Here is a 23,195-nt window from a genome sequence, read left to right on the forward strand (position 1 = left end):
TCTTGGTTGTTATACTTTAAGTTTGATGTGTGCCTTTTTTAAAAAATTTTAATTGATTATAAGGTTTTAAATTAAAGCCTGATATAGAATATGGTTTGGTTGTGGTTTACTTTATTATTGAGCATGAATATTCACTAATGGTATATGATGTATGCTTTCATGTCTGTTAAAGCCAAATACACTGACAGGGATAGATGTGTTATGTTTATAAAAAAAAAATATATAACAATAAAAACTGCCAAGGAGAAAAACTGGAAAAAAACAGAGCAGCGGATGGTCTAAAGTGTCAAACATTGATTAAATGTGATCTGGGGTTTTTCCACATGTCTGTCTACCTTACGCCAAGTCTGTCCTCCTCATACTATATTGTGACTGTCTGATGGAACAATGATAATGCCAGTGTTCCGTAATGTTTGCAGTTGTGTCCCTTTACTGTGCTATTAAATCACATCTCTACGTGAATTTGATAAGCAACATAATTATTTAAAGATTATGTAAAATAGGCATTAATTAGCTGAGCTGTGCTCTCTTGTAAACCATTGCACAGTGCATTCCAGCCACTCCACTAGCAATAGGTTTAAATAAAAGGCCTGTGTGTTTTCTTTAGCCAAGTCAATTCTGTCTAATTTTTTTCCGTAGGTGCTAGATGCCAACAAATGCTTTGAAAAGCAATCGCATTCAGCTCTGTCTCTCCAGCTGGCGGCTTATTACTACAGCCTGCAGATCTATGCCCATTTGGCACCATGCTTCAAGGACAAGTGCCATCCTCTGTACAGGGTAAGCTCGCATAGCTGCCTCTTTCCTCTCCGTTCCACAATGCAGGTGATCCGCTAAGAAGGCTTATAACATAAGTTATATCTAATTAAATGGCGTATTTCTGTCACGTCGCTGAATACCTTGTCATAAATCTGTTTCTACCAGGGAAAGATGAACTAAAATGCTGTGTGCGCTGGGTTTTTTTTCATGCTGTACTCTTTTTAGATTTTACTACAAAATAAAGTGTTAATATTTATAACCAAAATAAATACAATAGACTTGAGACCCCAAATAGTTCTTGAGTCATAAAAATCGTCCCTGCTTTCTTTTGGGGGACAATTAAGTTAAAAATCTGTATGAACCTAACAGTATAAATTTACAAAGATACAAATTGGCGTGTAACTCAATATTTGGAATAATTTATCAGTTCATAAAGTCCATAAAATTCCAACACTTGCCAATGTACAGGCGGCTGCCAATTCCCAAACAGACAAAGATACCATCTAATATCTTACACCCTGGGGCGTAAGATCCTTGCAGTGTCTTTCCTGTAGGCAGTCACACAGCTACTAAACTGGACATGTGATAAATTTAATGCGATGACTTCATATGACTTTTTAGGTCGTTTTCTGAGTACAGTAGAGTAGTGAGACAGAGCATAGAAAAGACATAGAGTCTTGTTTATCAAGTGGAAAAAAACAAAATATATATATGCTTGTTTATTATCACAATCTGGCACGCATACTATAGTCACTTTAAGATATTGGATGGTATCTATTGAATAATACTCTATCTGGGAGCCCCATCCCTTTATTCTTCTTTTCTAGAACTGTATGAACCTGTTATCATTTATTTTGTTAATTTAGTCTAGGAAGATAAACAAGCAAACTTAAGGGTACACACTTACGGGTGGTTTAAAATCTGATTGTGATTTTTTTTTACTCTGTGCTACTTTGTCGAAATAGTGTGCAGTTGTGAAAAGCACAATAATCACGGGAGCTTTAACAAAATATTTTGACGACTACTTAAGCTGTGCTTTATAAATGATCACAGTTGGACATTCATCTGCCTGCGGGTACCTACCCTGAAGGAAATTCCACCAAGATACAGAAATTCCTATAGTCATGTCTCTGGTGCAATTGGAAGTACTACCTACCGATGTGTTGTTTTGTGATAGGTGGTGCCAGCTGTCTGTGACAATAACAAGACAGTAAGAAAGGGGTATGTGATGTCTCCTGCATGATGGTGGCGGTTGTCAAAGGATGACTCACCTGCAGCTAGAATCCCCCTGTAAGAATTTCCAGTAGCAGAAACAGGGATGTTGGGAGCTCTATACAAAGCACACTCCACCTGATTTTTACATTATTATTTATATCTTTACTTTCATTACTGTATTGTAAAATGTAGAGTTTAGATTAAAGCTTAACCAGTAGGTCACGGTAACTGGAAGCAGCCTCATTTTTGTCCTGTTATTATTATTATTATTGTAGATTTGTAAGGCGCCACAGTGCTCTGCAGTGCCATACAGTAGGGAAAAGAGTATATACATAAAGCAGGGACATATAAGGTAGGCAAAATAAATGCTGACATGAAAACAAAGGGTATGAAGGATCCTGCTCATTAGAGAGCTTACATTCTAAGTGGAAGAGGGCACAGCTGAAATAAGAGGAGTAGATGTGTTTCAGAGTGGAGATTGGGAGAGTTGTGAGGATGCATTAGTGTGAATAGTGTTATCGAGGATAAGGTCATCTCGAAAAAAGTGCATCTAAAAATTTGAAGGCTGTGGGAAAGTCTGAGCGTGGTAGAGAATTCCATAAGTGGGGAGCAGCACAGGAGAAGTCTTGTAGGCGGGAGTGAGAAGGGGTTACCAGAGACGAGACAAGGCGCAGATCAGAAGTAGATCTAAGAGGGCGGGAGTGAGAGTATTGTGATATGAGATTTGAGATATATGCAGAGGTAGTGTTGTTGAGGGCATTGTAGGTAAGGGTGTGGAATTTGAATTTGATTTCTTGAGGACATAGGGAGCCAGAATAGGGATTTGCTAAGTGGTACTGCAGATGTGGAGCGGTGAGAGAGGAAGATCAGTCTTGCAGCAGCATTTAGGATGGATTGAAGTGTGGATATATGGGTGTCAGGAATGCCAGATAGCAGAAGGTTGCAATAGTTAAGATGGGAGATGTTGAGAGAATGGATAAGAGTTTTGGTAGCATGTTGAGTAAAAAAAAGGGTTTATCCTGGCAATGTTTTTAAGGTGGATTTGACAGGACTGGGAGAGAGTCTGGATGGGAGCATTAAAGCAAAAGATGGAGTAGAGTGTGACACCAAGGCAGCAGGCTTGGGAGACTGAGGAAATTGTGGTGTTATTGACAGTGAGGGAGATTTGAGGGAAGGTGGTGACTCTGGCAGCAGTGAAGATAATAAGCTCTGTTTTGGACATGTTGAGCCTTAGGTAGCTTTGGGACATCCATGTGGAGATAGCAGATATAGTCCTATGGGTATATGATCTGATTCTTTAATATATTAAATGAATATGTAGGTATCTGACCAGGAATCCGAACACACTTGTGGTGTTTTGTTTAGTTTAGAAGTTGTCACTTAAAATAATCAAATATTTTGTCATTCTTCCAGATAACTTGCAGTATGTACAGTATGTCAGCTTTTCTACCTTATCTTATCCCAAGAAGACATATGGTAGCACCCACTCAATAGTTATTGCAAATATGCTGATAACCAAGTACATCATTGCACAATGACTAATGCTGTATATTTATAACATATACCACCAAATCTGCTAATGGTCAATCAAGGATGCTTTTCATATTATTGCTCTCATGTCCTTTGTTGATAATATGATGATTTGCAATCATTGTTGTGTAGTTTCTGCTGGCTTAAAACAACATTGAAAACTTATCAGCTTATATGTAAAGCAACTGGTTAACTGTGTTGAATTCTAGAGCAAGATTGGTTCCCGAAAAAGTCAAACCAAGTTTTATTGCAGTGAATAATGCAGGGAGGGAGGCAGAGCCGGATTTAGACCTCATTGGGCCCTAGGCAAGATACTGGTTTGGGGCCCCTCCCTGATAAAATCCATAGCACTATAGTTTTTTAGCATAACATATACCCCTATTCAGGGGCTGGCTGGCAGACTTTAGCCAGGAGGGGGCAAGCACATAGCACTAGCCCATAACTAGCGGCCCATTTTTAAAGGTGGTCCCACCGCCGGCCCTGGGAGGGCCCTCTGGGGACCGCTGGGCCCTAGGCAACTGCCTAGGTTGCCTAGTGGTAAATCCGGCCCTGGAGGGAGGGGTGATATACCAGAGTATTGTCTGTTCATTGTCGCTTCACACAGGTTGTCTACATTCTCCAGCACACACATAGATTCGCTATAAACAAATTTAATATATGCTTATTCAGAATACAAAATATCAGTAATTGTCAGAGAGGCATATTAGCGATTTGGGGTTGTGAGAAATGAGTGCTGATCTTTTTTTAAGATTATCACGTACCAACCATATATACTGACACACACATTACCGGATTTACTGCACAAGAATTACCGCCAAACTGGAGTTACCAGACAAACGCCACTAACTTCTCATATCTCTAAAACTACAAATATTCAGTAATGTCAGATGTTTAATACTCATGGAGCTCTTTTGTAATTTATTAATTTGACATAACCTCGTTGTTACACAGAGCCAAAAGATGGAGAGTTCAGGAAGTAAATGGTGCATTGTGGTGAATTGTTGTGAAATTTGCCTGATTGTTCCTTCAAAAGAGATATAGTTGGGATTTATCTTAAAGGACAACGAAGAAACCCTCGTCTCCTCCACTCCAGTTATGCAGGATATTCGGAAGAAGCGAAACTGTGTTTCCCTCACATAACAAGGAGACCATTGGCAAGTAGACTGCAAACGTTCACCCATTTAGAAGAGGAGCTGGCATATCATTTCGGACTTCTCAGTGAATCCAGAATATTGGGATGAGAGTATCAGAGTGATTGCCAAAATTAAACACACACACACACACACACACACACACACACACACCATTCATTAATTGGGCTAAACCAGTATGCGGCATACCTAGTAACATCAGTCCTTACATCATCTGGATTATTATTTCATTTTGTACATATACCTCTCTCATGACTAGATTATCTGTGTTCTGATTTAAAAATGTTAATAATAATTTGTGCAGTGCTCAAAAAAGAGTTCACACCCCTATTTTCTGCATAATATTTCACCCTTGACAGCTGTATGTGTACATAATTGTCTTGCTTCTTTTTTTCCATCATGAACTGCTCAGTTCAGGAAACCCATGAGATAATTTATTGCAGGAATAAATTATATAGGAAAATATATCACAAAGCTATTTTCTTAGCAGGGTTTTTTTCCCCCTGCGAGGACCATAAATTCTACCAGTGAAACTCTATTAGTTGACCTATGGCAGCAGAACTTTAAATACAAATCCCAGTAATACACTTGTCTTCATCAAGGACCATCTATACAGCCGTCCTTTGTCTATAGATAGTCAATCGTGGGACCGGCCCGAACCTGTTATGCTTGAACAAGTAATTTCATTACCACTGGCAAAGTCAGCACGACAGTCAGTGAAAGATTACTAGACTTGCCAAACCTCTCAATAATTGACATGAATAAATGTAGCAATAAAAAAAGGTTGCACAGATAAGGTCCTTTACCAGGGTTATTCGGCGTTTAAAATACTTTCAGGGCAAGACTGCAAACAACATATTTTCTGTTTAACGGGTTATTCGTGGAGACATTTTTTTTTTTAAACATGAACCACCTGCTCAGTATACAACCTGCTACTGGAAGATAAGCTGCATTGGCTACGTCAATGCAAATAATTAGTGGTGGCAAAAGCAGGTGAGGATGGTGATGCTCAATGATTTTTAGCTAGAAGTTAAAAATAGGCATATTTCCCATTCACGACTAAAGGGAACGACCTGTACGGCGGTTTGGAAGATCTCGTGAAATGCATTCAGTAGAAATCCCAGGAGGGGGTATATGTTCTGTGTGAATTGGATTATACAAAAGCTTTCATTGTACACATGGTTCTTTCCAATTAATAACATGATGCCTTGGAAGTCTGCAATCCGTGAGAAAATGTACAGGATTCATAGGAACGGCAACTGCGTGTTCTCTAAATGTACTACAAGCTATATGACTATTGTGTTTATTCTTTATTTATATCACTCTGTGTTTATATTTTAGTAATTAAAGCTGGTCACACACTTTTCGCACTAAAGGGCATGTTCAATTAGCTCCGAAGATCGCGGTTATGCATTACATAAGGTTATACGGTACTGCAACAATGTGGAATTACCGCAGATTAATTCACGGGCCGTTACAGAGCATAATAGCAATCTACGGAGCAAATTGAATAATCCCCTAAAAGGAATATTCAATAATCTGAGACAACTGGTCATAGTATTGTGTGGGTGGCGTGAACATTAATAATTAACCCCTGATGCTAAAATAATTGGCAGAGTCGGCTACAAGGGTTGGAGAGTTGGAGTAGGTTATTGGTTATGTTTCAGTGTAATGCAGTTAAAGACCCCATTGATTAAGCTGCTATGCCCAGCAGTGATGTACATGTAACACCAAAGCCCAACGTGGCAGAGTAGAGTTTTCTATCCACCAAAGCTTGGGTACACACTACAGGATTTTCGGGCTGATCACATGATAAACGATCGTTTGATAAGATATCGTATTAGTGTGTACGCTCTCACAATCAACGATTATGTTTCCAAAGCACATCGTATAGTTGGATTTTATAAGCTGACTATAAATCAGGATCAACAAAGGAACAACGTCGGACAAATGTGGAAGTGTGTACACACTCACCACCAGCAGTGTAGACATATCTATAGAGTGCACAGTCACGATCAACTCAGCGGATGGATATGAGAGATGAAGATCATAGATCTGAGGGTACATTGTGTCTTCGTGTACACCTGTATCAGCATTCTCACTGGGACTTTCATTCGTTGGTAAAATTGTTACAGAAATCACAACTGCTGTTATTGTCTGTAGTGTGTGCCCAGCTTAACCCACACTTATAACCATTTTTTTTAACTTGTAAAGCATAGTATGCTCGTCACCAGAATGCATTGTATGCTGGTTAACGGAATGGGTTTCTTTATGGCATTCCTACAAGTGTACCAAATTCAGACCCCTTTCTAACGGGTAGTATACCTTACAGAGCCTGGGGCAGCACAGTGGCCTAGTGGTTAGCACTTCTGCCTCACAGCACTGGGGTCCTGAGTTCGATTCCCAACCATGGCCTTATCTGTGTGGAGTTTGTATGTTCTCCCTGTGTTTGCGTGAGTTTCCTCCGGGTGCTCCGGTTTCCTCCCACACTTCAAAAACATACTAGTAGGTTAATTGGCTGCTATCAAAATTGACCTTAGTCTCTCTGTGTTAGGGAATTTAGACTGTAATGGGGCAGGGACTGATGTGAATGAGTTCTCTGTACAGCGCTGCGGAATTAGTGGCGCTATATAAATAGCTGATGATGATCCGGTATGCAAAGCAGCACCACAGCTGTTGGTTAGTGTATAGAACAGACCCCTTATTGTTGGTTAGCATAAAATACAAGGCCTATTTCCATGACCAGTGTACCCATAAAATAGTCAAACTCTGTTGGCACATTTACAAAGCAGAAGACAATATGAGCGGTACAAGTTTGTGTTTTTATAGTGCTCTAACATTTCCAATACAATTTAGCAAAGGACACACTCAAGTATATGATCCATAGATAATGTCTATCCAAATGGCCCAAATATACTCTAATGACTTAACCTGCCCAATAAAAATATATGTTTAACTAATAAAATGTTAATGTGGGAATGAAAAATAAGAAATTGAATTATCTGGATTGGGAACAATGTAAAAGCGTGGAACTTGATTATAAAATATAATTTAAAAATATAATTTATAGCAGCCACATTCAGGGCATTGTAATCTAATTCCCGTCCCTTGTGCAATCAGCAATACAGGCTTCTGTCCTAAAATGAAAATTGAAAACGAGAGCTGAATATTCAGTCTGGATTTCTCGTTATATATTTTATTGTGGACTAATTATTCTGTTATAAATCTAATTGTCTGCTACAGCAATCATTGCCTGTGCTGTGCCATTATTTAATACAGACTTATATATTTATAGATGCTAATGAAATTTGGCTCATATGAAATTTGTTACTGCTTTGCACTTTCATTTGTTGTGTAGTAAGTGCGGTCACTAGCCGGGTACAACACCAGGGGGTATATTTACTAAACTGCGGGTTTGAAAAGTGGAGATGTTGCCTATAGCAACCAATCAGATTCTAGCTGTCATTTGGTAGAATGTACTAAATAAATGATAACTAGAATCTGATTGGTTGCTAAAGGCAACATCTCCACTTTTTCAAACCCGCAGTTTAGTAAATATACCCCTAGGAAACCGTTACAATGGAGAAGTGCTGGGTACTGTTCAGATTGTTAAAAAATGCAGGCAATGAATGGACCTACCATAATGACAACTCACAGGAAGTTTGTCATCCAGATTTAGAAAAAAATTTTTTGTCGTTAATGACTGTACCTGTTATTAATATAGACTACAATCTTTACCCTCATTTTTAAACACTTTGTTAATCTCTGATGGAGCTGTGCATTGTACACTGGTTACCACAATTTTTATTTATTCTCTTCTATAGAGCGCTGCCAATTACGCAGTGCTGTGCAAAGAATATTTGTCATTCACATCAGTCTTTGCCCAATGGAGCTTACAGTCTAAATTCCCTAACCTGCAAGTACACACATTAGGGTGCATTTCAGTCCGCATCCAATAAACTTACATTGAAAAATCTTTGGAGTGTGGGAGGAAACGCAAGCACAGGGAGAACCTACCAAAGCCTCACAGATTGGGCCCTGGTCGGGAATTATGACCCCAGTGTTGTGTGGCAGCAATACTAACCACTATGCTGACCAGAATGTGTCTCTGTATGGCATACCTGCAAGTGTACCTTATCTGTTTGGAGTTTGTATGTTCTTCCTGTGTTTGCATGGGATTCCTCCCACACTCCAAAAACATACTGGTAGGCTAATAGGCTGCTAGCAAAAATTAACACACGTGTGTGTGTGTGTGTGTGTGTTAGGGAAATTAGACCAGTGGGGCAGGGACTGATGTGAGTGAGTTCTCTGTACAGCGTTGCGGAATTAGTGGCGCTATATATATATATATATATATATATATATTTATAGTACTTGGTTTTCTATAGCTAGTAGAGCTGCAATAAAATAAGGCACATGTGCGTCTATGTGACCACTGAAATACTAACAGAGTTTGTTTTGCATTGAAGATTTTTTAGATTTGTAAAAAAAAAACCAATCTAAATAAAAAACAAACTAATAAATAAATAAAGGCCTCAATGCCATAAGCAGCAGAGAACCCACTTGGTAGTCTGTAGGGAGACGTGCATTGTGATACAGACTCCTTCACTAGTCTGCTGTCATAAGTAACTTGTCAGGTACCTAGCCGGCTTCTAGGTGGTAATGTGTCCTAATTGAGTGATCAGAACACTATTGATCTTCCAGTCCATTTAATTCTGTCAAGATCGACTGTTCTCATCAACTGAAGGGTTTGTATGTCAGCAGCAAGGTGCCATTATTTGGTGCACTAACACTTTTTTTTTTTTTTTAGAAATAGCTGTGAAAGTACATTTAGTAATCAGGATAAGCCTCCTACTGCAGTGACTTATAGTGTGTGGCTACAGGATCTTGTATCTTCAATTGTACCAGAGCATGGAGATTTACTAATATAACTGCAGAGGTGCAATACCCCACGGTTGCCAATCACCCGTTAGATTTGGTTGGTCCAGTACAAATTGGGGTACATACCCACTGGCGTTTTCTTGCTCTTTTTTAGTGCTTGTAAAGCGTAACTTTGAGCTGTTTTTTTAAAAATTTTAAAGCACTCAGAAATAGATCATTTAACTTTAGGAAAAACAACAGAGTGCAAACATAAGTAAAGACATTAATGTGTAAGGTTAAAAAGAAACCAACAATGATTTATGGTATCGGTTTCTTTACGTGCATTTTACAAACGTTTTAAATACATGTAAAACAGCTGGTGGTTATCAAGCCATAAACTAGAGAAAGCAAATGCTTGTGTGCCACAGTTTACTGCACTTGTGCACTATTGTAGGTTGTTAGTAAATCTCCCTGATTGTGTACAATCTCATAAATACAGTGTGGGGGGGAGTCTGTTTTAGGGCGCACTGGTCATTTCTTCCACTTTCTCCAAAAGAAAGGTGCCATTGTCACATATACACACATTGGAGACAGAAATGTTGTGTTCTTGGGCAGCTCTAGGGGGTTTTTTTGGGGGTTTTTTTGGAAGCAAGAAAACCTCTGTAGGGTTCTCTCCAACACACTCGTGGATCCAACGCGTTTTACTGAACATTCCACAAATTGACTCATCCAGTCACATCTATGTTAAATGAGTAAATCGGCATCCGAGTCAGACAGAGGCAGAAGTCAGTGATTGGTGCAGTAAGTAGTGGCTCCTGGGAGCCTCTTGGACCATATAGCGGTCCAGGAGGCAAACACTTACATTGGTTATATGGTAGCGCTGCCTGTGTCTCTAATGAACCTTTATTCATGAGAATACAACCTGTCAATTCACTAGGAACCAGTGACCACATGGAGGTTCTTCACAACCAGAGACCCAGGTTGCTGTCATGAATATTGGGACACAAAGTGTCTGCCTCATCCTTGTGTAGTACTTTTAAGCCAATTCTTCTTCTTACAGTGAAACCATTAGGGTATCCTCCTCTATTTAATGATATAGGGTATCCTTCTCTATTTTATGACATTAAATGGCTATTTATTCGTCTGATAACAGCCATTCTTTTCTCTTTTGTAGCCCTTTTTTACTGTAAGAATTCTAAAAGTGTAACTCCACTGAAAAATGATGGTGGTTGATTACGGACAGACTTCCTATTTAAATTATCAGGAGTTGTGGGACCCAGCGAAATTATTTTAAGTTAGCAAAATATTTTTTATGTAATTTTTGAGTGTAGTTACCCTTTAATATTAATTGTCCTACTGTTGATGACTGAAGACTTGTTAATAGGTGGTGTTATAAAACTAGGGCGAAGAGTGATCACAGAGCTGCACAAAACAATATCGCTTGTAGTCTACCTGATTTGTAAAATGAGAATATAATTTGATTAGGCAAATAGTTCTATTAACCATTTCGGTGGATAGACTTTAGAATAAAGAAAATCTTTTCTAGAAATCCAGAAATAATTTCATACAAATCACAGAAATCTGGTTATTTTGTGTTTATATTATTCAAATAATAGAATCTCCTCAGGCCAGCGACTAACGCTTATGACAATCACTGTGTTTATTTCCAAGTTGTATATATTGGTCCCTGTCATTTATTCTTTTCACTTTGTAATAAGTGACCCAGTGATAATAAGCCTACACATACATTAGTAAGATAATAAAACAGTAAATAAAACAAACGTATAAAGTATAAAACACAACCATCTTTTAAAGATCAAGAGTGACCAAATTGCATTTTTGTGACCAACTTAAAAATTAAATGTGTGAATTGATCATCTGATTTTTCAGACCTGAAAAGTAAAGTCTGTGCATTTATACTATAGAATGACGTATGGAATGTGTATGATTTCCTGGCTATTTCATGTCAAAGTTCGCCGCTCCCCATAATTTCTCCTCCAGTGGGGTATACTGCGCCTTTTTCTTCTGATGAACTTGCTGTGGTATTAGGCACTCTAGAGAATATAGGTAGGATGATGTTTTTGAGAAAGAAGCAGTGTTCACATTGGATGGACTATAGGTAGGGCAGAAAATTGAGTTCTATTATTTGGTATATACGGGACTTGAATTAGGCTAAGAAGTTAACATTACTTTTTAGAAGTCATGGTTGATTCAGGTTTGGCGAAGGCACTTTAGAGCATTTAGAAGAGGTAGACAGATGAGATACCGAAGTTGATGTTTGTAGGATGGAACAATATGGGAGATGAGAGGTGTTTGGAAATTTTTTTTAGAGGAAGCTTTGATGGTGACGAGTTAAAGCGGGAAGGAAGTCCTACATATCCACAGTAATGAAACATGGTAGTTCGGTTTTACATCACATGTTTTTACAGGCACTATTTTTACAATGTTGTATTGATTTAAAACTACAGCCTGTGTATGTCCCTTGATTGGCTTTGCTTCGGCTGCTAAAAATCATAGCGGCATGTTCAGTTAGTTGCGGAGTGCTGCTGGAAGCACTCTGCGGCGTTGTAACATTGCAGATTTCTCTGCGTCCCCATAAGAGCGCAACGAGAGATCTGCGATGTTGAGCTATCGTAGTACCTGAAAACATGTGCGGCTAATTGAATATGCCTCATGCGTAGAACCTGCAATGATAGAAGTAGTAGGTTTGTTTGTTTTTTATATTTTACTATTCCAGTTGCAGACATGTTCAGTATATTTCATTAGACTATACCTGTATGCAAATTCCTAGGACTTCTTGGCTCTGCAAAGTTAGGGAAAGTACATAGAAGACTTCCACACGTTTCCTTATTTTATTCATGTCCTGCTTCTCTCACTTTTTCCTCTGTTACTTTATTTATTTCCTGCTTCTCTTATCTTTCCACACTGTAGATTTTTCTGTAGATGCAGTTTTTTTCCTCTTGCTTTTCTGCATATCTGCAAATCTTTACCTGTAGCTGCCAATAAGACAGACACCTGTTGTGCAGACAGTCTAGATTGGGCTGAGCCCTCTTCTTACTGAATTCCCAGATTACTTAGGGTATTGCAAGAATGTTTAAGAAGAAGCCTTTGCAGCTTTCATTGTTTCTTTGCAACTTTCATTGTTTCTTTGCAACTCAGTGGTGATTTTTGTTTGTTTTCTTTTTTTTTTTTTTATAGAAAACTGGCCAGACATTGGCCCTTGTTTGGACCAACCCCAAACAGATCGGCCTTTGTGATCAGATTGATCACAGACCCACTTGTTAAGAGATTGAGCCAACTGACTTGACCACTAGTGTGTGTGTCGGTTCAGTCTGTATATTATTGAGCCTGCTAATGTATCCTTTGTGTAAGGGGGATATAACTAATAATCATAAGAGCATAGGTTGGTATTTTATAAAGGAGATGAATAATATTCCACCAGGGGGGGGGGGGTGAGGTTTTTTATTACGGTGACATGGAAGAAGTAGTCAATCATCGTCTTATTTTTAATAGATGCAAGTCAGACACGTTAGAGTCACGTGATGTTACCCGTACATGTCACATAACATCCACACTAAATTCATACATGACTTCCAACATGTCAATAAGTAGGGATGTGTAGTTTCTGAAAACCCAGAAACATAGAAACTGAAAGCAGGGGGGAGGTTAGATGAGACTGGGGAGGTCAGGTGTACATTGGGCATGAAACAATGAAACATTAGAAATAGAGAGAGAAGATGGGGAACACAATATTAGATGCAAAATATTATCCATGGGGAATGGTGTTACCATGTTGGGGATAAACCAGTGTTGATGTGTAAATAGACAATAGGTAAGAATCAAAACGATCTTGGAAAGTTATAAGGTAATCCAAGGGTCACAAACGTTACTGAAATGTTTCTTTGTGCCCTTTAAAGTGTTGGTCAGCTTCTAATTTATTCATTGAATCCAATTGGGTTTGTTCTTGTCTTGCCTCCACATGCAGTCAGACCCCCCCCCCCAAGCGTTTGCAGCGCGCGGGCCACTGGCAGCGTTTGCAGCGCGCGGGCCACTGGCAGCGTTTGCAGCGCGCGGGCCACTGGCAGCGTTTGCAGCGCGCGGGCCACTGGCAGCGTTTGCAGCGCGCGGGCCACTGGCAGCGTTTGCAGCGCGCGGGCCTCTGGCAGCGTATGCAGCGCGCGGGCCTCTGGCAGCGTATGCAGCGCGCGGGCCTCTGGCAGCGGTTGCAGCGCGCGGGCCTCTGGCAGTGTATGCAGCGCGCGGGCCTCTGGCAGCGTATGCAGCGCGCGGGCCTCTGGCAGCGTATGCAGCGCGCGGGCCTCTGGCAGCGTATGCAGCGCGCGGGCCTCTGGCAGCGTATGCAGCGCGCAGGCCTCTGGCAGCGTTTGCAGCGCGCCGGCCTCTGGCAGCGTTTGCAGCGCGCCGGCCTCTGGCAGCGTATGCAGCGCGCAGGCCTCTGGCAGCGGTTGCAGCGTGCGGGCCTCTTACACCCTTCTATAGTGTGCTGTGTGACCGCCCTGCCATTCTGCAGAAATGTCAGATAATGCGTTAGCGGCTGCTTCCATTCTGTGTTGTGCTTTGCATTGTTATAAAGCAGAGATAAAGTCCTATTGGCAGCAGCAACTGGGGGCGTCAGATGAAGGCTCGTCGCCTGTTGCTCACCACCTACATAATGTATTCAGCATCCAGCAGAGACCAGCCTGTGCTCTTCAGCTGCTGGATAGCCAGCTGTGTGAAATGGGTGCTGCTTATAAAAGTTTCCATAGACAATACACATGCACAAGGGATAATAACTTCTCTAACACACCTGGGAGAATAGAGACTGGAGATAAAATGAAATGTTAAATAGAAGAAGACTAACAATATCGATAGCTTGCCAGAAAGGTATTCTTCAGGATGTGATGGATGGGAGATGGATACAATAAAAGAGCTGTCAGAAACTTATTATATTTTGCAAAAATGTAATTTACATATAAATAGTACTAGTATCTGTGTCTATGTAATGAATAATGTAGGATGACAAACTTGCTAGTTTAATCAACTGTTCATGTATACAAGATATAGTGAGTTAAGAACCAGCTGTCAGACATGTAGTCGTCTTAGATTCTAGAATATATCCACTATCCGCCCATTTTGTGGGAGAGTAGATGGATGGATATAGAAATATATGAGACCAACTAGATTGCTAACGGCAACATTTATGGGCGTTTATGTGTTGGAGCCTTCCTGGGCGTGTACGTGTTGGAGTTGAACATTGAAAAATACAGCACTGCATTGCAAAAGGAATGGTGCAATGGACCACATTATTGATGAGAAGTTGTCTACAAATGTCATAATATGTACCCCCCACGAGCACACAGTGTAAACTCCACCAATATTCATCTCGTCAGTTCACTGGAAAAGACCTTCATCTCGGGGGCACCAAAATGTGAAATAATTGGAACAGCCTGGATCCCAAACCGTTCCTGGTTTCTAATAACTGATGGTGCCTGGCAGGGCCGCTAATAGGAATTTAATTACAGCAACTCCTTTGAGCCCCTTCTAAAGCCACCAAAGGGCGTGTATCCACATCAGGCCGGGCCCTGGTGCTCTCCCTTTCCCCCGTGCCTCTGCTGCCTGGAGGAAGGGGTAACCTAACCGCTACAGCCACAAGTTTATGAAGGTTTGCGGATCAGTCTTCTGACTGTTACTGCTTTAGACCCAGCCGGGGTGACTAGCCCCTAAACACATGCCAGGCCCTGCTTGCATCGTGTCACTGGGATTGACAAATTCCTAAAATAACCTAATACCTACCAGTTTGAAATGTTTACTATATATATTTGCCGGCGTATAAGACGACCCCCAACACTTCCACTCAAAATATAGAGTTTGTTATATACTCGCCGTATAAGACCGAACCCTCTTTTCTGTTACTCCATATTGTCTTGCAGCAGCACAATTATTATGTTCCATGGCAAAGTTTACAACTTTAAGTTTAAAACTTGCATCATATTTCTTTCTTTTTGCTGGTGCCATGATAGGGTTGATAGGGGTTTGACTGCTGGACATTTTCTATGCTGTATTGTACTGTACAATGGTGCAGTACTGTGGTTGGCTGTTGGCTGTATACAAAGCCTGATTGGATTGGTCCCTGCTCCCTGTCTGCCCTCCCTGTCTCCATGTCACTAGCAGCAGTCTGGTCCGCCCTTGAATCCATATTATGGATAGTACCAGTATTATAGTACCGTACCATATATTAATACCAAGTGACATACTGTATATTATGACCTGATAAGAGATTTGGATAGGGAGTATTTATCAAGGTATGCATAAGAAGGGGGGAGGGGGCGAGGAGAAAGTTGTAAAATGTATAAAAGTATACCCCTGTGTGCATTTATTGTTACCGGTTTCACATGAGCGCCATTAGTATTAGTATTCGTGCCATTACAGTACCTGTCATTGTCACCATTGTACGGCCACAACGTGACCGCAGCGCCTCCGGCCAGTCCCTGCATCTCCCTGTAATTGGCACTAGTGCGCAAGTCCGCATGTGCGAGCTCTGCGTAGACAAGGGGCGGGCCGGAGCGCCGCTGCTTCCCGCTGAGCAGAACGGGCCGGTCACGCCGAAAAGGCTGACACCCCTGTATCGCTGCTGATGCTCGCCGCAGCCACGCTGATGACCCGCCGCGGCCGCACTGGATACCGCGCGTTACTGGATGGTATGTAGAATGAGGTGGGCGGGCATCGGGAGGCCACTATGGGCACCGGGCGAGTATCGGAAGGCCACTATGGCAGCTATGTCTATCCCAACTGAAGTTCACCCGGCGTATAAGACGACCCCCACACTTGGAGGCATGTTTTTCAGGGCAAAAAAAGTCGTCTTATACGCCGGCAAATACGGTATATATATAATTGATATGTATGTAATTATAATGGAATTCATTGTGTTTTCCCTTTTGTCCATTTTTAAAAACCTTTTTATCTCTGACTGCCGTGCACTCCGAGCTGCAATAAATAAAATAGGAGAACTAAAGCACATGCTGTACACTTCTAAGCATAATGATAGAAATGTAATTTTTACTTCCACTACAGGCAATACAATCCCCAACTGGTGTAGCATAAGTAAGCTCCATTTGTTTGCTTGTGTTTTCTTTGTTTGAAAGCCTTTCTCTGATATGCACATTCAACACAAGAGAGATGAAGCATTGTTATTTGAAGTATGTAGAAACAGTGTGGTAACCTTTTGTGTCCCCATGAATGCATAGAACAATGCCCTGCTGGGAACAAGAGGGAAGTGTGCAACAATCTGAAACTTTTAATAGACAAGCTTTCCGTTTACACCAGGGAAAGTGCATTCTGTAAGCTGTCACTCAATACCTAAACTTTAACCAATTGCTTTTAAACGCTTGTGTCAGCCTGAAAAGATAAGTATTCTTTTTAGTATGACTGGCATTTCCCAGTGAATGTTTTCTGATTATACTCTTAACAGGTTGCTCATAACTTGAATGTTCAGATTTCGTGGTGTGTCATTTAAAGATTTGGGGGTAATCGCAGAGCCTGCCTGTTCATATCTCCATTTAGCTCCTCAGTCTCCCTAAGCACTGACTTAATCCCGATGAGTGTTTGTGTACAGGATTTCTTGCTGTGAGGTGTTATGGCTTCTTACGGTCTGATACAAGGCAAGAAAGGCTTCAGCTTACGGTTGTTACAGGCAAGCATTAGGAAAGCAGATCCACGTCTCTACGAAATGGTTTTTAATTTCAACCAGAATGTTATTTTGGAGAAAATATTTTGATTCATTGTATTTTGGGACAAATGGCATTTTTTTGATGGCTGCACTTATTTCTTAAAGGGGTTAAAAAAAGATGATCATGCAAAAAAAGTTTAAAGATTAGTGGAACCGAGGGCACGGTCATGGTGTGAGCAGCTGCAGAGTGTATCATTCCCTGTGTCTTGGTGTTTGGGGGACATGTACACATGTAGAGAATCAGGTGCACATTGCTTAAGTGGTTCAGCGGATGAGGGCTATCATCATCATTTATTTATATAGCGCCACTAATTCCGCAGCGCTGTACAGAGACCCGCCCACATCAGTCCCTGCCCCATTGGAGCTTACAGTCTAATATTTCCTAACATACACAGACAGACAGAGAATAGTGTAGATTTAACAGCAGCCAATTAACCTACCAGTATGTTTTTGGATTGTGGGAGGAAACCGGAGCACCTGGAGGAAACCCACGCAAAAACACGGGGAGAACATACAAGCTCCACACAGATAAGGCCACGGTCGGGAATTGAACTCATGACACAGTGCTGTGAGGCAGAAGTGCTAACCACTAAGCTACCGTGCTGCCCTATCGTGTGATTCTGCTGAGAATAATACCAAAAATCAACTGAAAAAAATCCTAATGACTCTTGCACAAACTATATCGGCAAACACAAAATTACTGTGACTAATTTAGGACTGCTCTTAATATAGGTTGATAATGACATTTAAAAATAAAATTTAAAAAGCACATGCCTGTGATAAATATAATATACATTTAATTATAAAAGCACATACAGTCACCTAAATTGACAATGAACTGTTAATATTAACAGGAGTGGGGACGACAAATTTCTCCAAATCAAATATGGACCTCAATAGAAGTGTTTCCTCTAAAAGCAAAACAGAATCTTTCAAGATGCGCAAATTAATAGCTGCAGTTAAGGAACGTAAAGTTTACGCTATTTTATTAAGCACGTTGTATCCTCCGTAACGTGGAGTCCCAAACATTCAAATATCAAATGGCAGTGAATTGTTTCTTTAGGAACAAACATTTATTTTGAGAATCTTAGTAGAGAGCTTGTGATCGCACAAGGTTCTGTTCTCACTATCAGAGTCAAAGAGCAAATTATAGGACACTTATTGAGGGGGTGCTCCTCCAACACGTATCAACATTTCTAACATAAATCCCAATTTCACTAATCTTAATTTGAGAATGCAGTTTTCGCAGGATTGTAAGTACGATGAAATAAAATAAATAATAAAAGCTACTTTATGTACAGTTTTGCCCAGATCCAGTGGGTGACAACAAAAGATCCAATAATCTAGTGCTCCGATGCTCCCTGGGGTCCATTTTTAAACTAACAGTGGTGTTGTGGAATCCCTTTCACATTTACATGGGTGGGAAGTTCCCGGGAGAAGGTCATCAACAACACCTATGCCTGTCTTAATCGTTATGAGAAAGGATCACTGTCACCTGCCAAATCTGGGTGTTACAGAAGCAAAAGTAAGTAGAGCTTTTTTTTTGGTGAACTCATTTTTCTTTAAGGATTAGTGAGGATAGCTATTGATTGTAGTGAATCTTACAATAATATGCCAGGAAACCACTGGTTAATCGCACGAGAAGAGCCAGATATGTCCATCTGTGTTCAGCTGTTAGAGTTTACTATTTCTCATCACTGCCACTTGTCCTTGTACATAGTGCATCACTTAAGTCTGTGCTCTTTAACAAGACAGCAAATATGTTTAATCCTTTAGCAGCGGTCAGAAATCTTAAATCACGTTTACATGCTTCAGAGCTCTAAAATGTTTCCAAGTAATACAATGATAGAACATGTGGCTTCATCTTCGGGATTAAGGCTAATAAGCACAGTCAGTGCATCCTCCCTGGCTACAAACAGCGATGACTCCTAATGCAGAACACTGATGTCACAGACATTGGAGATTAAAGCCATGTGAATCACTCAGACATAATTACATAACATTTGGTGGATAATTAAACACAATCCCTGTCTGGTATATAGCTATATTGTACACAATGTGCTGTAATTACTACACTCTAGATAGTAAAGTTTTCTCTAAATTTATTTGTTCTTCTTTCCACACCCTAAAACAAATATAAATGTAGATGTAGTAAGAAATAGTGTGTATTGTTATTTAATGTTTTATATTTATCATACTGACAATAACATCTTTCATTTGTATACTTCTATGTATATTATTGATTTGATATATTTGTTTTGTATTCACAACATATATGTTGTTTTTTTTTTCTTGGAAATTCCAACAATAGACTTTGATGTTCTTTATTAATGGAATGATGGAATGTACGAAGCTTCGTGCCATTGTCGTATGTCTTTGTGCTTGTACAGAAGCATCAAGGTTATTTATTTCCGAAAGTGTCCTGCATGTAGGATTACAATACATTTGGGCTTGTTTCATAATGTTCTACATGGGCACAGATGTGCTAAAAAGCCCCAGCAATAAATCCGAGTTTAACTCTTATAGTTCTTGTAGAAATGGAACTTTTGAAAATATTTGATTGCTGTCATAACCTTTTGGTACACCCTATCACTGTTTAATCAATTCAGTTCAATGTATTTATTGTAGCAGGTTTGTGATGAATGGTGCTTTGCCTTTAATGATACAACTGTATATATCCTATCCTGGAACAAATGTGCACAAAGATTGGTGTGAAGCAAGTTGATGGGTCTTGTTCAGGGTATATCTACACATTCCAGTAGTTTGGGTTGTTCTTGCCAGTAGAAGTTGTTTATATGCCTGCTGGTCCTTTCCTTATTTGGAGTTTGTTCATGCTCTATGTTGATCCTTGCCTTACGTCATGGCCCCCTAACAGTGCAGGTTTTCCATATCTCTTTGCTTTAGCACAGGTGTATTCAATACTGACTGACACATTGTAACAGATCCACAGGTGGCAGAGTTATTTCCCTTGTCATCTGAAAAACATGCAGTTTTAGTGGTCCTGAAGACTGGGTTTGAGAAACACTGACCTAAAGAACCTGCACTGTTAGGGGGCTCCGAGGACTGGATTTGGGAAACCTTTCTGTGACAGGATGGACCTCCTATGCCACCCTGTCTTGGTGCTGGGGACCGGCTGAGCTCGCCTTGTTACTGTCCCTTTCCTTTATCTCAATTGTACCCCCTCTAAACACAGTAGTAGAGGCTCTGCTCTCACCACTAAGCTCCTTCAATGGCACCTAGAACTGCTTCCTTCTGGGTAAATCTTGTTGCTAGTACACCCCCTTAGATCAGGGTTGATGTGGATGGTTTTCCCTGGCCTACCACACTGGCCAGAGCTGCAGGGTAGCAGACAAAACGCAGGTACTAGATGCTGGGTCCCAACCTCAAAACAGACGGATAACGGATTAGAGTGGTCAAATCTGTAGGTCACAGGAATTACAGCAATCAAGCATCAAAGCAGGATCTTGAAGCAGTGATGTTTTATTAGCTCAAGTATTCCTTAGAAGAACAGTTACACACTAGTTTGAGGTACTAGTGGTCTCCAGAAATTTCAGATGGAATAATACAAACAGTGCTCTTTTTATACAATTTCTGACTCTTGTGTCAGCAGGGGGTAAACCAGCCCCTTTTCTGACCAGGCACCAAAATGTCTGAGATATTACATTCAAAGATTAGCATCAGGATGTCATATGTTCTCTAAACTTGGATTTTAAATGCAATTTATACTTAACAAAATTCATACCGATCTGTGGTTTTCTAAATTACTTGCATCCTGTCTTAGAGAGATAGGAAACCTAACAGCAAGTCTAATTTTCCCTTCCTGTTCGTTCAGGCTAAAGGATGTGTTGGACACTCATACATCAAAAGGCCTACTTCGCATGAGATCTTTTCTTCAGACACTTGCAGAAGCACATTTCATCGAGCATATACCTATTGCATCAGATATCAATACATTTCTAATACCAAAAATCAGTACATTTGCAATGATATACAGAGGCGCCTGTGCCACTAATTCAAATAAATTCTACAATCAGTTATTTCTACATGATCCAGCCACATTTTTCTTAAGTAGTGTTTGTTTATTTGCTGTTCCTTACTTTAGGTGGTGTTTGTTTATTCTCTAAGCTGGTTTTTACATTTTGGTTGTGTTTGTTTATTTGCTGGTCCTTACTTTGGTTATGTTTGCTATGTCATTTCTATTGATTATTGGATTTGTTGTTTACAAAATGTATTTTGCTTTTTTCTAGGCTGATCCAAATATGCTAATCAAGATGGTTACAAACTACGTTTCTGATTACGCCAATGCCAACTGGCCTATTGAGCTGGTCCCCTTGATTGAACAATTACACTATTACAATGAGCGGCTGGTGGACTTTACACAGGTGCAGATCCTGCAGGGTCTCGGCAAAGGAGTGGACGTGCAGAGGTTTGCCACAGACAGCCAGTACAAAACTGAGACTATACTAGGACTTGCGGAGTGAGTATTATATGTTGTGTTATACACTGTGCAAGGTCTTGCAGAAACCTCGCTTATAAAAAGCCCAGAGAATGTAATGTACGACAACCACATATGCATTCCCTCTACTAGCCACAAATAAGCAAGAACATTTTGCGGTCAATGTGTCTATCATGGTCATTTGGACCCAACATAGAGACTGAGGGCTTCAGCAAATCTCTCAGTGCCATTTATAATGTTGGTGCACTTAACCACTGAGTTCATTCTCTTTAAACTTGTATCACCTCTCCAAAAACACACTGTATTCAATTTCACCAATCATAAGTGGACACATTATTAAACATACATCAGAAACAGAAACTTAGAAATGGATCTAGAATTATTGTTTGACTAAAGAAGCGCTCCCAGGTAGTGTGTAAAATCAGTCTACCCAGAGTGCCGTTCACCGGGCCCACAGAGGTGCTGCTCTATTGCGCCATTTTTCCTAGGACTATGGTAATCTTACAGGTTGCTGCTGGGTCTTTGTGATGCTATAGAAGGAGGATATAAACTGAACGACTAATCACAATCATAAAGATTGTACTTCCCACACACACTGTCATCTTATTGTGGTGAAAGTAAAACATACAAAAATAATGAGGTTTTAGAAGGAGATCAAAGCAAAAGATAAAATACAGGTGATTATAATCCTAGCCAGAATCTGTTTAGGTCGACCTGTCGCCTAAACACAGTGGAGGCAGTTATTTTGTGGAATAAGCCAATGTTAGTGAAAATTACTTAACTAAGGCACTGTATAATATATACTGCATAGTGTTCTCTGAATTGATATGTTATTCTCTTATCATGGATGTCCATCTGTACACAGTATAGCTTTGCTGTGCTCAGGTGGATCCAGAATTTTTTTTTTTTCATACTGAAACCAACCTCTCTCCAACAGTAATATACGTGGGAGTTGTTTCAAAAAATCTATTTACATACTGCCAGAGGTGTCTGTGCACTGTGATTGACTCTGTGCAGTGTGACTGGCAGGAGGATGGGCCTATGATCTGTGCAGTGTGACTGGCAGGAGGATGGGTCTGTGATCTGTGCAGTGTGACTGGCAAGAGAGTGGGCCTATGATCTGTGCAGTGTGACTGGCAGGAGGATGGGCCTGTGATCTGTGCAGTGTGACTGGCAGGAGGATGGGTCTGTGATCTGTGCAGTGTGACTAGCAGGAGGATGGGTTTGTGCAATGGCACTGGCAGGAGGATGGGTCTATGCAGTGTGACTGGCAGGAGGATGGTTCTGTGCAGTGTGACTGGCAGGAGGATGGTTCTGTGCAGTGTGACGCAGGAGGATGGGTCTGTGCAGTGTGATTGGCAGGAGGATGGGTCTGTGCAGTGTGACTGGCAGGAGGATGGGTCTGGGGTTTTGTTCAGTGTGATTGTCAGGGGAATGGGTCCTGGGGTCTGTGCAGTGTGACTGTCAGAGGAATGGGTCTGGAGTTTGTGCAGTGTGATTG

At 40.6% G+C, this 23,195-nt stretch overlaps 1 protein-coding gene across 2 annotated transcripts in view; it reads left to right on the plus strand.

The window, feature by feature from the left end:
* Positions 1-23,195, plus strand: part of NBAS (NBAS subunit of NRZ tethering complex) — a 477,499-nt gene that overhangs the window by 278,721 nt on the left and 175,583 nt on the right. For both annotated transcript variants that reach the window (XM_075201412.1, XM_075201413.1), the window contains exons 40-41: positions 640-777; positions 21,486-21,715. In XM_075201412.1, the coding sequence (XP_075057513.1) occupies positions 640-777; positions 21,486-21,715 (368 nt within the window). The remainder of the gene's footprint in view (positions 1-639; positions 778-21,485; positions 21,716-23,195) is intronic.

This window comes from Mixophyes fleayi, chromosome 3 (assembly GCF_038048845.1).
Source record: "Mixophyes fleayi isolate aMixFle1 chromosome 3, aMixFle1.hap1, whole genome shotgun sequence".
NCBI lineage: Eukaryota > Metazoa > Chordata > Amphibia > Anura > Limnodynastidae > Mixophyes > Mixophyes fleayi.